The sequence below is a fragment of the Zonotrichia leucophrys genome, chromosome 4A, assembly GCF_028769735.1.
Source record: "Zonotrichia leucophrys gambelii isolate GWCS_2022_RI chromosome 4A, RI_Zleu_2.0, whole genome shotgun sequence".
NCBI lineage: Eukaryota > Metazoa > Chordata > Aves > Passeriformes > Passerellidae > Zonotrichia > Zonotrichia leucophrys.
Window position 1 is genome coordinate 6751143 of NC_088174.1, and position 14690 is coordinate 6765832.

The 14690-nt window shown below is 38.7% G+C and overlaps 1 protein-coding gene across 11 annotated transcripts in view; it reads left to right on the forward strand.

The window, feature by feature from the left end:
* AFF2 (ALF transcription elongation factor 2) overlaps window positions 1-14690 on the forward strand; it is a 357228-nt gene that overhangs the window by 110402 nt on the left and 232136 nt on the right. For all 11 annotated transcript variants that reach the window (XM_064713250.1, XM_064713252.1, XM_064713251.1 and 8 more), the window contains 2 exons: window positions 1902-2022; window positions 8548-9438. In XM_064713250.1, the coding sequence (XP_064569320.1) occupies window positions 8608-9438 (831 nt within the window). In that variant the 5' untranslated portion in view covers window positions 1902-2022; window positions 8548-8607. The remainder of the gene's footprint in view (window positions 1-1901; window positions 2023-8547; window positions 9439-14690) is intronic.

Genomic DNA, 14690 nt, shown 5'->3' on the forward strand with positions numbered 1-14690 from the left:
GCTTGCTCTTGGTGTAAGTGATGTCAGTACATCAGGAGGTGTTACAAACAATTAAATTAAATAAAACAAAACATGGTATATTTTCAGCCTCTAATTTGTAGAAGGAAAATGTGGATGGCAGTCATTCAGCTCAGCCTATGTAGGTGGCTTTGCATTCAGTTTACAAGCCATAATCAAGCCTTATTCAATCCAAGTCTGAGTGGTCTTGAATTGCTTAAACCAATTATTAATTCATATTTTTTATTTAGAAATCTCATTGTGGCGTGTCTTTCTTCTTTTCTTTCCTTGCCTGTATAAAAACAAGTGTATAAGTGTAAGGCTGCATGGAGTCATCAGGCAACAGACATATGCTTTCCTGTGCTCTCCACAGGGCTTGCAGGTTCAAACACAACCTGCCTGAATCATAAGAACTTTAATTGAGTAGATAAAGAGGTCCTCATAATTATAAACTGCAGTAGGTATAACAAGAGGCTAAATACATAGCTGTGGTTTTAATTAGCTGGTGCTTCAAATTAGTAATTGTGGTTTCACTCAGAAATCAGTGACTTTATACACTGTTAAAGCCTCATCACTGTGCAGTTCATTCCTCATTATATCTCTCGGTGTGAAGCTTTCAATACAATATCATGCTGAGCTAAAAAGGCAAAAGTTGTAGATATTTGGTTATCTTCCAAGTGCAGTGGAGCTCTATGGAGATTTAATTCATTCTCACCCGAGATAGAAGAATTAAGTGTTCTTTGTTACAGCTGGAATATGTGTGTTTGTGTGTAAGCATCTGTACATACAGGCTGTGTGTGGATGTGTGCATGCACGGCCAGGATCTATCGGGGAGATTGTGCTTACTGCAGATAACATCAGGGCATGCACCGAATCTGCTATTCAAATTGTCATCTGGAATTCGGGAGCTAATTAACTGACACAAAGCAGAGCCAAAAGCCTCGTAACAAATCAAATGCGGCTTGAAAGCACAGAAGTGTCCCTTAATGCTTGTCACATGAGAGGTTGTCAGTGCAAGCTGAAGTATGCATCTTTTCCTTTCCTCTTTCCTTTGCTATTTTTCTCTCTCCTTCAGGGTTTTAATTATATCTCTTCCCTCAGAGGAGCAGGAGGTAGTTTGCAGAGCCAAGAGACCAAAGTACTTGAGTGTTATTCAGGGGAGAAATGAATGTGGTCTCTCAGCCTGTCATCTAGGTCTGGCAGGTGCACAAAGCAAGCTGACACACAGATAAGTGCCACTCACCATTGCTACACCGAGGTGCTAGATCCTTTTCTGTGTTTGTGTGTAGAATTATCTGATCCTGGCATCAACTATCCTAAAATCTTTTCCGGCAGCCTGCTTCTACAAAACCCTTCTTAACCCCTCCTTGACATCTCCAATGAAGCCATACATAGATTTTAACAAGAAGTGGGACAGAATTAGGTGGTCTAAATCACACGAGGCGAAACTGGAGCCTTGGGATGGATGTTCAGTGTAATGGATTTGTAGCTGTTGCTGTGCTTCCTTGCCTTCACATTTGCTTTCCCTGCACAGACCCGTGCTTTGTGGGCACACGTGTGTGCATTCGTGTGCAGGTGCATATGTGTTTACAGGCTGCTAGTACAAGGATATCAAAATGTATTTTATTCTTCTGCATAATGCTCTGTGAACTGGTAAACGATATTTTCATTGTTTCATTTAATCACTTTCTATTTTAGAAGTGTACTGACTGCCCTACTGCCCAATTTTGCATAGTTTTATGATTCCAGATTTAAATTTGGGAAAATGATTCGGTGGCTGTTTCTTTCAGAATTGTCCTCAGGAGTTGCATTGTTTCTGATGGTTTGTTGCTATTACTGATAGTAATAAACATGTAACAAAATGATGGGGAAAATAACGTGTTGTCATTTTTGTCTTTCTCCAGTCACTATGAGCAAGATCGGAGTGCACTTAAGAGGAAGGAATGGGAGAGAAGGAACCAGGAAGTCCAGCAAGATGAAGATCTCTTTGCTTCAGGTTTTAACCTCTTTGGGGAACCCTACAAGGTAAATTACAGTGTTACATTTTGTATTTTCAGAATGTCTTACACAAATACAGATAAAGCTTCTCATCACCTCTAAGGAATGGAAGTGTTGCATCTGCCTTGGTACTTCCACTCTTGAATACACAGATTATCCAAATCAGCATAGGGCAGCAGAGCAAACTGAATGTGCTGCCCAGGTTTCATTGGCAGAATGAGGAGTTTTGGTTACAATCCAGTTCAAGATTTCTTCCTCTTAACACACAGCAAAGTCCTGCAGTAGAAGTATGTGCAGCTGGTATTTCTACAAGTGGTTTGTACCTACAAAGCTTACAATAACTTCTTTCATTTTTAGGAAGAAAATATATCTGAGTTTTTAAAACCAATGCCCTCTCTATAAATAATGAGTCCATAATCTTTCTTATGCAATCATAACCATCCAAAGAAGTCTTTTGGGAGACTGAATCTTTGGGGAGCATAACAAGGATATGAAAGGGACTTTTGTTACAAGTCCTATTCTCTCGAAGGAGCTTTGCTGCCTGAGATTTTTATCACCAAGGGATGTCCCCCTTTATGATTTCTGCTGCTTTGATTTTCAGTAAGACATTCCCTAAAGAATTCATAGGAATGTAAATTTCCATATCTCTTTCTCCTCCCAATCAGTGACATCCATTGAAAGGCCACCACTTCATCTTTCCATTTTACATTGTTAGCAGCTGTAAGGGAGGATGAGGGCTCTTTGAAAATCACCCAAAAAGGAGGAGAAAAGACTGTCATTATTATCACATGGTGTCTAATAATTATAGACCACAAAAGTGTAGTGGATGCACTCCTGGCTGTACTTTGGTTCAGGCTGGCTGAGGAGCAACAGGCCTTTCTTTCTTGGCATGAATTTGCCAGCTGGAAAGCCCCTGGCTCATGTTCAAGACAGTGAAGGTGTCTTGACAAACATTTCAAAAGGTGGTTTTGAAACCCTGAAGTGGAAGATAACCAAAGTACAGAGCAAGATATCAGAGCTGAAGTGAAGACATGTGTCTTGTCTGTTGTATTGATTAGCAGCCAACTACTTTACCCTGTAAATGTCACCACCAGGATGAGCCCAATTTGATCTCTCCCTGAAGTGCAGCTGCCCTGCAGCCCGGGTGACCCTCTGCTTCAGCAGGGATGCCTGTCAGGGAGGGTAAAGAGTCCTCCTTTACCCAAGGCTGAGATCCCTTACCTGTGACATACACTTGGGAAGTGGCCGATGCCATGCTGAATTAATCCTATAGAACATTACTAGTCCATGTAGCTACTCAATATTTTGTAAATATTGTATGGATAAATCCGTTAGACTAATGTAAATGGTTATTTGGATTTCAGGATGTAGACCAGTATGCAAAACACTGCCAAATTTTCTGGCAAGAACTGAAATCCTATATCACCAATATCTATTGTATAATAAGAGTAACAATATCTGATTTTAGATCTAGTTAGTGTGTGTATTTGCACCAAATGTACACAGAGAATGTGGTTTCTTTTAAAAAAGTGAATGATTAAAAAGCCAAAAATTATCCTGATGGTCTTTCTGGGCAAATTTTTTTAAGTTGCTTTTCACCTACTTGGCAGAGAAGTTTGTAAACTTCTTGTGATTAAAATATAATATAATACTGCCCTAAAAAAGCATTATAAATTGTGAAAGATAAAAATTGATAGGAAATTACATGCAAAAGTAGTTAAATATTCATTAGTTAAATCAGTCTTAAATTTGAAAAAACAGGTAGAAGCAAAATGAGGTAGGAAAGTTAGATCTTGCTTTCACTTTACATTAGGAGGAAAAAAAAGGGATGAAGTGATAGACTGCTGTTTAAATAAAAACTGAATCTAACTCTTAGTGGATATGTAGGGATTTTTATTCCTAAGTGCAAAATTAAATTCAGGGGTTTGTTTGCATTTATTCTAAAATAAAATTAAGAGACCCTGATGTGAGAACAAATATCCTGCACGTGCAGTCAGAATTTCCTCTCTATTTTGAGATGACCAGATGTTTCTGTGTTCATGAGACTCAAGGCCTTGTGCAGACAAGAAGCTGCTCTTGTCTCTCCTGGTCACTCTCAGTGGGAGCAGAGCGAGATGAAACACTGCCCAGCAAAGTGCTGTGGCCTGTGATGGGCACAAGCTCCACATCCTCACTGGGCTGGCTCTGCTGCTGAGCATCAGCTCCTGGTACAGCTGGTACATTTCTGAGAGATTGGAAGGTGGGGTCTGACATGGACTCTGCAGTGGCAAAGAGAAGGTTGGGAATAGCCGGTTTCAGGAAACATCTTTTCCTTTCTCTAATTCCCAGACCTAGTGTCCTTACTTGTTTATCATTCCTTCCTCATTTGCTTCAACAGTATGCAGAGGAGGGACCAGGTAGGGTCAGGGCAGGGCAATCCACCACTGCTGTTCCTGAAGGTTTAAAGACTGAGCAACTGGCAGCTGTTTTAAGAGTGCACTAAGAAATTGATATTAAAAGTTGCATTAGAAGAGCAAGGAGCTGAGATTTTCTCATGGAGCCTACTGCCATTGTGTATCATGAGATGTGTGGAGTATCTGCCTTCATCTAGCATCTCTCTGCTCTAGCTGTTACAGCCTCTTTCTTTCCCTCTGTCAAATAAAACGTGGGTGTTCATTATAGTTTTGGACAAATGTGTGTTTCTACATTGATTCTTTGTAGTTTTTCTACATTGATTCTTTGTAGTTTATGTATGTGTGCACTTAGATGAAAAGAGATACTTATTTCTGTGGGTGTATAAAATACATTTTTCCATGCTTGTTAAAAGATAAATGTCTCCTTTTGAAGCTCCACTGTCTCATGTGGGAAAACAACACCTTTGACAACGTGATGACATCCAGCATTATTTTGGGAAGGTCAGGCAGTGAGGGTTGTGTTGCTCTTTAATGCAAGTGGGTTGCAGGTCCTGCCTTCAAACCCTGGTGCAACCTGTTCATGCTGGATTTTGCAGAAGGGATCAGAGAAGGGCCTGCAGTGTAACAGCAACAGACATTTGAAAAAGCAGTGTTGGAGCTTTCCTGAGAGAAGCTGTAATTTTACTACTGAATTGTTGATACCTTTTAATGTTTTGAATTACTCACAGATGAGGATTTTGAAAGAAAACAGTAGGAGTATTTTTGTTACTTTTCAAAGGAATTGCCTCAGAAGAGTTCAGCTTGAGAAAGAGAACCTAATGGGCAGCACTTCCATTGTGGAGCCTTTGGTGAATATTAAATCATTTATCTTTTTCAGGTAAAGCCCCTCCATGCTTTTTAAGCTTAGCATAAAAAAGATCTCAACTTCTAATCTGTGGAGGTTAGCTTAACTATGAGGCATAAGGAAGTGAATGAATTATGAAACCTCAAGTTTCACACAAATTTTCAAAAAAACCCTTGTAAATGGGGCCTATAACTTTGAGTGCATTAGTTCTTTTCTTTGTAAAACTATAATGCAATAGCTAGCTAGCAAATTAGTCTTCCAGTAGGATTCTATTATAGATAGCTTTTGAAAGAAATAGAAGCAAATGCAGGAAGATGGGCATTTCCTAAATTAACAGAAGCCTAGAATGAGGGGGAATGCTACTAGCCATGAGTCATAAACCAGGCATATAATTTATGCCTTGGAATACTCAAAATGCTGCATTTCCTTGATAGCAACAAAATTGTGATTCAGCATGCTGTTCAAAAAATAAGACATACAGAGGTTTTCTTTAGGAAATCAGCCAATTACCCAGCATATGAAGGTAGAAATTGTCCCCAGTCTGGAAGTAACAAAGAGCAAGGAGAAATTATGACTGGATTCTGTGTTTCTCATGCTGGTATCCAGGCTTGTCAAGAGTACTGTGCTTCTTGTGCCAGCCCTGAATTTGTTGTGGAAATGAAGTAAAAACATCATTGTTATGCTTTATGTCTTAAATGCAGATGGAACAGTGCACTACATTCCTGAGCTCATTCAGATTGTGGTGTGATGCCTAAGTCTGATCTTAGCTGGATGTGCTCTAATTTTATTTAAATGTAAGCCAAATTACCATTAATAATGGGGTTTTTTTGCTTTGTAGTCTGGTCCAAAGGCCACTGAAGAGAGTAATTATCTTTCCATTGACTTCAGTAACCATTGGATATGAGCTTTAGTGTACTTAAAATACACTAAGGATGTTTAAAATAATTTAATCTCCATGGTTTTCAGTAAATATTTTTTTATTAATGTTCCCTGTAAAAGACTATGAATAATAATAATAATAATAATAATACCTAACATTTATACAATGTCTTTTATCCCCAGGATGTGAACATTAGGCATAAAGTAGAGTTAATATAAAGCAAAGTTATATTTATCATCATGTGACATGTAAAAGAAAATACATGGAGAGAATTAGGTACCTCCAACATAAAATAATTGAAAAGATCTACTTTCAAGTTAAAAAATTTTCTCTGTGAGGATCTAGACAAGAGCCATTTAGTGTGCTGGGATGTTGAAGTGTTACAGTTATGATATGTTGTCAGTACCTTTATTTTTTTTTTTTTTTAATTTGTGCTTTCTGGAAAGAAAGCTAAATGCTCCCTGGAAGTGTAGCTGAACCACAGAGGTGAAAGTTGGTGGTCAGGTTTTTTTTTTGGTGCTGTTATTTCCCATGTTCTATCCCGTAAGGAGTTAAAGTGTTTGGGCAGGGAGGAAACAGAACAAGTATGTAAGTGTTTAGACTTCGAATCATAATTCCTGCTGGGCCCTTAAGCACAATGGAATCTCCTTGTTTTAAATTTGGGGGTTGAACAGAGAAAGCCTGGTTTTGGCTGCTGCCCAAACAGCTCATTGTGCAACTCAGTTGAAGGAGACTGCTCATATACAAAGAGCTTATTCTTGGCTTAGCTAGAATATAATTTTTGCCACTAAAATGACCAACCTAGGGACTTAGTGAATTAAAGTGATTCGTGGTTCTCCACAACTGGGATTATTAACTGTATCACTTAGGAGCACTGGCAAAATGTATAAAGATGGGAACAACATTGAACAGTTAATTTTTAAATCACTGCCTCAGTGCAGTGCTAATATATGTTACAATCCCTGAGAATGAGCAAAAGGAAATTTGCATTTATTATCTTCTTTTTTTAACATTTTTATGGCATGTTCAGTACTCTGCTCATCCTCTGACTAGTTCAGCAGTGTCTAATGTAAGTAGATATTTCAGGAGAAATCCATGCATGAATTTTTTCATCGCTCAAACTTCTCTTTAATATTTGAGGAAAGTGGGATCAGGGGGCACAGTAGGATCTCTCACCAAAGAACTGTGACACTCTCTAACCAAGCACAAGCTCCTGCTGCTGATTTTCCCCATCTCAATGGCCTGGTGTTAAGGCACCATTGGACTGTGGCACTCCTTGTTTTATTGAGTGAAAAAACCCCTCCAAACAGAAGTAGAGTTGGCTGTATCATGGCATAGCTTTGTCATTTAATTCCAGACTGTAGAACTGAACCATCTGCTTGAACAGGAACTGTAGTTCAGCTTTGTTTTTATCCTTTGAGTCTTGTAAAGCCATGAGCATGTGGAATAAGATGTTTTAGTTCTCTGCTGGTCACTTCAGTGGAACAGAAAGGTCAGTAGGAAGGCTGCTGCTTTGCATCCATGTGGGGTGAGTTAGAACAGGAAGAGAGAGGAAATCAGCTGTGTATTAATTATAGCTTCCAGCTTTTTACAAGTGAAAGGGAAAAGGAAAAAGAAACTTAATGCTTCAAAAGGAAAAGTATAATAGCAGTGAAACAAATATGAGTCACTATTTATTTAATAATTACTGGAAATCAAAGAAAAGCAGGATTAAGAAACACAACCAGCCTGCAGACAGCAGAAGAATCCTGATGCTTAAGAATGTGGCAATCATGTCTGTTTATGTTCTATGAGAAAATATTTTTGAATGATCTTTTAGTTGAACCTACCTGTTGCATGTGGTAGAAGCTTTTTCTTCTCTGGATTCAGATTAGATACTTCAGGTCAAACTCTACTTTCTATGGAAAAGTAATTGAAGTTAAACTGGAGTGAAGAGTTTGGTGCTATTACAGACTGTTCAGCTTCTATTTATGGCAGGACTGTGGGTCAAGGGGCTGATAGAGCAATAACATACCTATATCAACTGTGTGATTACAATTCAAATGCTCAGTAGCCAGTAATTGTGCATTCGTGTTTTGCACGATATGAAATGTACAAGCCAAACATCTCTGACATAAACCCAGCTTATTTTGTGCCTAACATCCATAACTGATGCAATTTAAACACTTCTCTGAGAGCATATTTAAGAAAATGGGAAGCAGTAGACAAGTGTTACTGATGCAAGCCTGTTTCAAGAGATTCTTTGAACACAGTTATTGATAGGTTTTTCTTACATAACATATGCAAAATGTAATTGAAATTTAATTAAATGTCAGCATGACACCATTAAACAGCTAACATTTGCCATCTTCTAAGACAACTATTCTGAGCAGTAACTTGTAAATCAGGAATTTACTCACGCTTTTCTTGTCCTTTTTTTTATTTATATATTTTAGACAAATAAAGGCGACGCCCTTGCAAATCGTGTCCAGAACACATTGGGAAATTATGATGAGATGAAGGATCTGTTAACCAACCACTCCAACCAGAGCCACCTTGTAGGAATCCCAAAGAATTCTGTCCCACAGACGCCCATTGACAAAAATGAACAGAACTTTTTCCCAGAACCGAGGAACAGGATGATCCCATCTCATCAGATCAGCAGCAACTCATCAACATCAATGCCTCCACCTTCTTCATTGTCATCTAATTCTACTTTGCTGCATGGCCACCAGAGCAGCAGGAAGTCGAGGACAGACTGGTCACGCAGTGGTCACAACTCCAGTGGGGCCCAGCCAAGCCAATCCAGTGGTCAGCAGAGTCGGACAAAGCACAGCTCTTCCCATGACCAGTCACAGGGCAGGTATGAAGATCTCTACAACTGCCAGAGTGAGCAGCATAAAAGTGGGGGAACTGAGGAGGCAAATGCTATGGCAACATCTTCACATTCAAGGAGGCACACTCATGCAAAGTCAGCACCTGGAGAGCACACCTACAAAGAAAACAGTCATTCGAAGTCACCCACAGAGCTTGAGTTTGTAGGCCATGGTCCTGGATCTCCACTTCCTTCCACTTCTTTGCTAACTGCAAATAATGGTCTTTCCACTCAGAATTTCCCACCAGGACTTCACTGTAAGAACAGCATGGTCCAGCAAAAGCCTACAGCTTATGTCAGGCCTATGGATGGTCAGGACCAGGTACCTAATGACTCACCTGAACTGAAACCCCCGATAGAAATTGAGAGTGGATATGGAAATCAGTCCTTTGGAGCACTGCTAGAAGGAAAAGTGAACACGCCTAGTTCGAAGAGCAAAGTACCAAAGCTCAACATTCCTCCTGTTAGTGAAGTAAGTGGTTTAAAATATCTTCTCTCTAGTACTGCTTGAGTATTGCATTCACTAAATATTTTTTCTCTGGAAATATGCAGTTGCATTACTGGAATAAACAATACAGTGTATTTCTTTTTCTAGAATGTGCATGGCTTCTTTCAGCAGTTTGTTGTGATAGTCCCAGTAGCAATATTTAATGTAGTTTTTAAAGCACAGCTTGGAATACTAACATTTCTTGTTTATGATTAATATTAAAAGGCTAGATCTCTGTTGGGTGTAATATATGTGTACCAGCTATACTGGTTCTGGACAGGGAACTCTAATATCTCAGTTCATCTGCAATTTTCACTCTTGAATTCTCAGTTAGTAGGTAGTTTGATAGACAGATTGCTATTTTAAATTCTAAGGAAAAATGGCAGTGTTCAAATTTCAGTGGTACTAAACAGTCCTGCCAGTAAGGAGTTTATTTGCAGAGTTTGCTAAATTCCTTTTTTTCTTTTTATTGGAATTAATATGACTTAAGTTGTGAATAATGCTTATGAAAATTTGTCCCATTGAAGCTTTTATGCATTTTGAAGAGCTCTTAATACTGGGATTCAGTCCCAATCTCTGCAACCAACAGTTTAAGCTGTTGAATTTTGTATTGCTGGTCAGAACAGTAGTCCTGTGAGGAACATTTTAGTTGGTTCATATTCGTGTCCATTCCAAGCACAAATGTATAATAAGGATATGGATTGAACTATTTATACTCTGTGTATTTTTTCTCTTAGTCTGAGTTTTTCTAAGCCTGTAACCTTTGGAAGGTAGGTGTACAGTGTACATATAAGCAGAATTGCAAGATGGGTTTTTCATAGCTTTCTGTTTTCCCAAAAATATTTCCCTGCTTGGTAATATTTTTATCCTAGGAATGAGGAGCGATGCATTCTTAAACTACTTTATTGCAAAAGGTCAGCTTTTTCTATTGGAATAATTGTTTCAAGCCAATAATTTGTTTGACTATTTAAAAACTTGATGTTATTTATTAACATTCCAGGCAGCAACAAAGACTGATGTGTTTTGCAGTAGAGCTTGGAATAATTTTCTGGGAACTGCATCTGAAAACAGTAAAAGGCCTATTTATATCAAGTGGAAGCTGAGGGTTGCTTGCAGATGGTGTTTTATTAGAAAATGTATTTGTTAATAAACGTAGCTTTCTGCAAGATTACTTTACAGATGTTTCTGTTTATTTTTACCTTGGGTTAAAAATCTGCTGGTGTAGATGACTGCAGAGTCTGCTGCAATTTGTCGCTAGCATTGTTTGGCAAGTAAATAATTGCATGCAAAGGAAATAATGATATTGCAAAAGCAAATACTTTTTCTCACTCCCGCCATCTATTAACGCTATGAGTCAATAGATGCACTTTAAAGTGCAGAATTAATGCAAAGTATTTTTGGAAATAAATTGTACCTTTTGCAATTTGTGTCAACTACTAAGAATGCATTTTTAATTTCTTTACTTTTTGAATGAAACCCTGGCGCTATGAAGTCGATTGAGTTGTTAGCAATGTTTTTTGGGTGCAGAATTTCACCCACATTCTTCTTGCATACCTCTAGGAACATCTGATATGAATTGTTGTTTTTGGAAGGATTCCTAGTTGCAAAGATGAAAAATTGCATTATGAATTTGTTGCTATTTTAGTTTATATCCTGCATAGTGAAAAGTATAGGTGTGTAATTAATTTCATGTTCAGATAAATGGCAGGCAATTTAGAAATGAAAGTAGATAATAATCATTTTGAGAGTGAACAGTAAGTTGAAGAGGGAAAGAAAACCCAAAGCTGTGAGAAAATAACTTTCCTTTCTGAGACAGAACACAGGACAATAGCCGGACTGATGGATCTTTTGCAGGCAAATCTCCTCCTGAGTTTGGAAAGTTGGATTTTTTTGCCTGTGTCAAGACTGTGAACTTTGGCCCTCTGTGTTTTTCCACAGATGGGTATCCTGAATTTGATTTACCTTGCGTTCAGCTATAAAACTCCTTCCAATCCAACATTATAGATAACTGGTTTAGTTTAAGCTTAATCAGAACTGACAGTGCACACCTGTGAAACCCATAACCTTTTCAGAATGACTGCAGTGAGTGGCTCTGTTGTAATCTTTATACAATTGATGTGGAGGCTTACGATCCTTTGGTGGTGCTTATCAATTTATGAACCTTCCCAAGCCACCTCAAGCCATAGTGATCTGCTTGAAACAATTTTGTTCCTACTCCATGGGTTTCCATCTTAACACTGTTCCATGTGCTGGTAGTGATCTTCAAGCTAGCAATAGGAGAATTGTTTTGGGGCATTTCTGCATAATTTGCTCTGTGGTTTTCCTCTATATCTGAGTCTATTTTTTTCCAGTTCCTGAGTGTATGCAGATAGAATGCATACGGAAAGGTTTTTAGTGATTCTGTCAAAGTTTTGCTTGTTCTTAAGGTGAGGAATTCTGTAAAGAAATAAAATTCCTAGGTGATGGACCTGCAATAATGGCATCCATTAGGGTATTCAGTGTTGGAAAAGAAAAAGATGGTTCTTGCTATCTTACAGAGAGAGAGGGGAATAAGTAACCAAATATTTGAACAAGCAGATTTAAAAGAAGTGCTCAGACTGATGTGGAAATATGGTGTCATTTATCATGGCTTAATGGAATGAGATGTTGAGTGCCCTGGAAACGTTCTGCCATGTGTAAGGAAGTGATCAATTTTATAACATAATTTGTGTCACTTGAGGTGTTGCTCTAAGAATCTTTGCTCATTTGCTGGGCCCAATTCTGCCATCAGAGATGCCCATCCATCTTTCAGAGCTACTCTGTGCAGACAGCTTTGTTAATGCCTCGCTGCTGGCGTGTCTCTGCCGGGCCAGGGATCGTGGGTCAGTGATTTCTGAGGTCCTGGAGATTCACAGGGAGCTCACACAGACTCACCAGGTGGGGTCAGGAGCTGGTTAGCAGCTCTTACACACCTGTGGACTAATCCTTGTCTCAGAGAGGGTGTTGCTGTGTAGATTCCCAGACCTTGGCTCACCCACACAGAGCTAGTTCAGACTTGACTGCACCATGAGTGGCCATTTCTGGTCGAGAAATAGAAGTAGCAGAGCCTCTGTAAACTTTTAGTTATGTTATGGAAGGATTTCTTTGTGATTTTGTGATCTTATTGATTTCTTTTACCTTTTTGCTTTGTTTTTCATATCAGTATTGTTTTCTAAGGGTGAAGGTAAAACATTTTATGATTTGGTGTCTTGAGCAAAACCCAGTGTAGCCAGTAGAGCCCAGGCCTGGCAGCCCCTGAGGTTCAGAAGCTGTGGAGCAGATCTTCATGAACTGGGGAGCCATAGGGCCATGATAGGAGTTCCTGGGGCACATGCAGAAATCCACCAGATCTCATGATAGCAATGGCCTTGGAGCTAAAACTGTGAGAGAAAATGTTAGAAAGCCTCATCCTGGTAATGTTATTTCCTGTTCCTTTCCTATCAACTCCCATCTCTTCAGTAGGTATTTACATGCATACTTACATTGCAGTATGTATATATTAATTTTGAACTTGCATTTAACATCTGATAAATTGTGGCAAGCGGGGAATATTGCAAAGAGCTTTTGTATTATGCAGAATTCCACCTACTTAAATCCTATGATGGCAGATGATTGTTACTTACCACTCGAAGAGAGCTGCATAGTTAAATCCTATGCATTTCTTCAAAAAAGTAGATGTTAGAGACCACAGTAACAGCTGATCCTCTCTCTGCTGCTTTAAAATCCAGAATCTTGATACATGTATGTATATTTAAACCTCTAGGAATCAGATGCTTATAAATTATTTCAGATTGACTAACGCAGCAGGTGACAGCTGAAAGAAAGCCTGTATTTTTCAGACTGGGCTGAAGCACAAATTACTGGGAGCACTGAGTAAAGCAGAGGGTTTTAAGATCTGTGGGAACATCAGAAGCTGCATTCCTGGAAAACCTTATGCCCAGTTCCCCAGAACAATGCATGGATTTCCAATAATGGTTTAGAGATGGGGAATCAAGAGCAATTGAGATAATTTTTGATTCTCAAGGCAGCTTTTAAATCTCACTACAGAATTGGCTTCATGTTCCTGCAAAGCAGCAAATGCTCATGTACAAAATTTTCCCGAAAATACAAAGCTAGGAACAAATCCAAAAGGCCTACGACATCTATGTCACTTTCCACTTATGGAATAAAAAATGGAGAACTTCTATTTTCACTTTACTTCTAGGAAAATATTTTGACGGGTTCAGTATACTGCAAAGTGATAAGCTTCTGTTACGTGTTTCAAATCATTCTGTTATCGCTGCATGTATTGATTTGCTTAGTGCTTTCTGAGCTAGCTATAAAAAAGGCTGTTCTCCTTCTGCATTAAAGAGCAAGAAAAATTGACAGGTAGATAACCATATTGATTGAACCTAAATAGTAAATGCAAGAGGCTTATATATGACTTATAAAACTCTCTATAGGAACCAAAGCCAGCATAATACCTTTTTTTTTTTTTTAATTTAATAGAAAGTAGATGTCTTTAACCAGTCCCACCCCTTTTTGATATACATGCTACTCTAGTTGCCAACTGTAGTACATTACCATAGTTCTGGGCAAATCACTTTTTTCAAATGCCAGCTTTAGCTGTCCCCCTGACTTTGAGCTTGGAAGAAGAATGGACTGAATCACGCATTAAGATGAAATCCCTTTGCTTGGTTCATATTTCAAAAGTCTGAGGCCAAAAACAAACCCTAAGAGCAGTATTTCTTGCAGTATTAGAGGTTACAGCCATATGTTTTTAATTTGTAAATACTGTGAGAAGTAATGTTCTTATGATACTTCTAAATGAAGACCATATGGCACCACTCGACTGAAGACCTCTTACTGTGGCATTTTGAAGGCTACTGTCCCATGGCCTGGACAATGGCTAGCTAAGCTGTTTTGCAAGGACAGTGAGAGGACAGCTTGTCTATTTTAAATCAAACATAAATAAGCATATTTAGGGCCTGATTTTGAACCACTGTGACCAGTCTGCATTTCAGAACAGGGCAGTTAAAGTCAATTGGATAAGTGTGGCTGAAAGAACTGACCGTGTGTGTTTGGTTTGGGAAGAGAAGGGTTAGGTTCCTTCTTTCCCATTGTTCATTCGTTAGTGGTTTTTGTTTTGCAAGCTATTCCTAATTTTGACTTGCTGTGAGGAATCAAAAAAGTCTGAGTGAAGTTAGAGTTAACTCTGGGAAGAGTCAGACCTGTGGTGT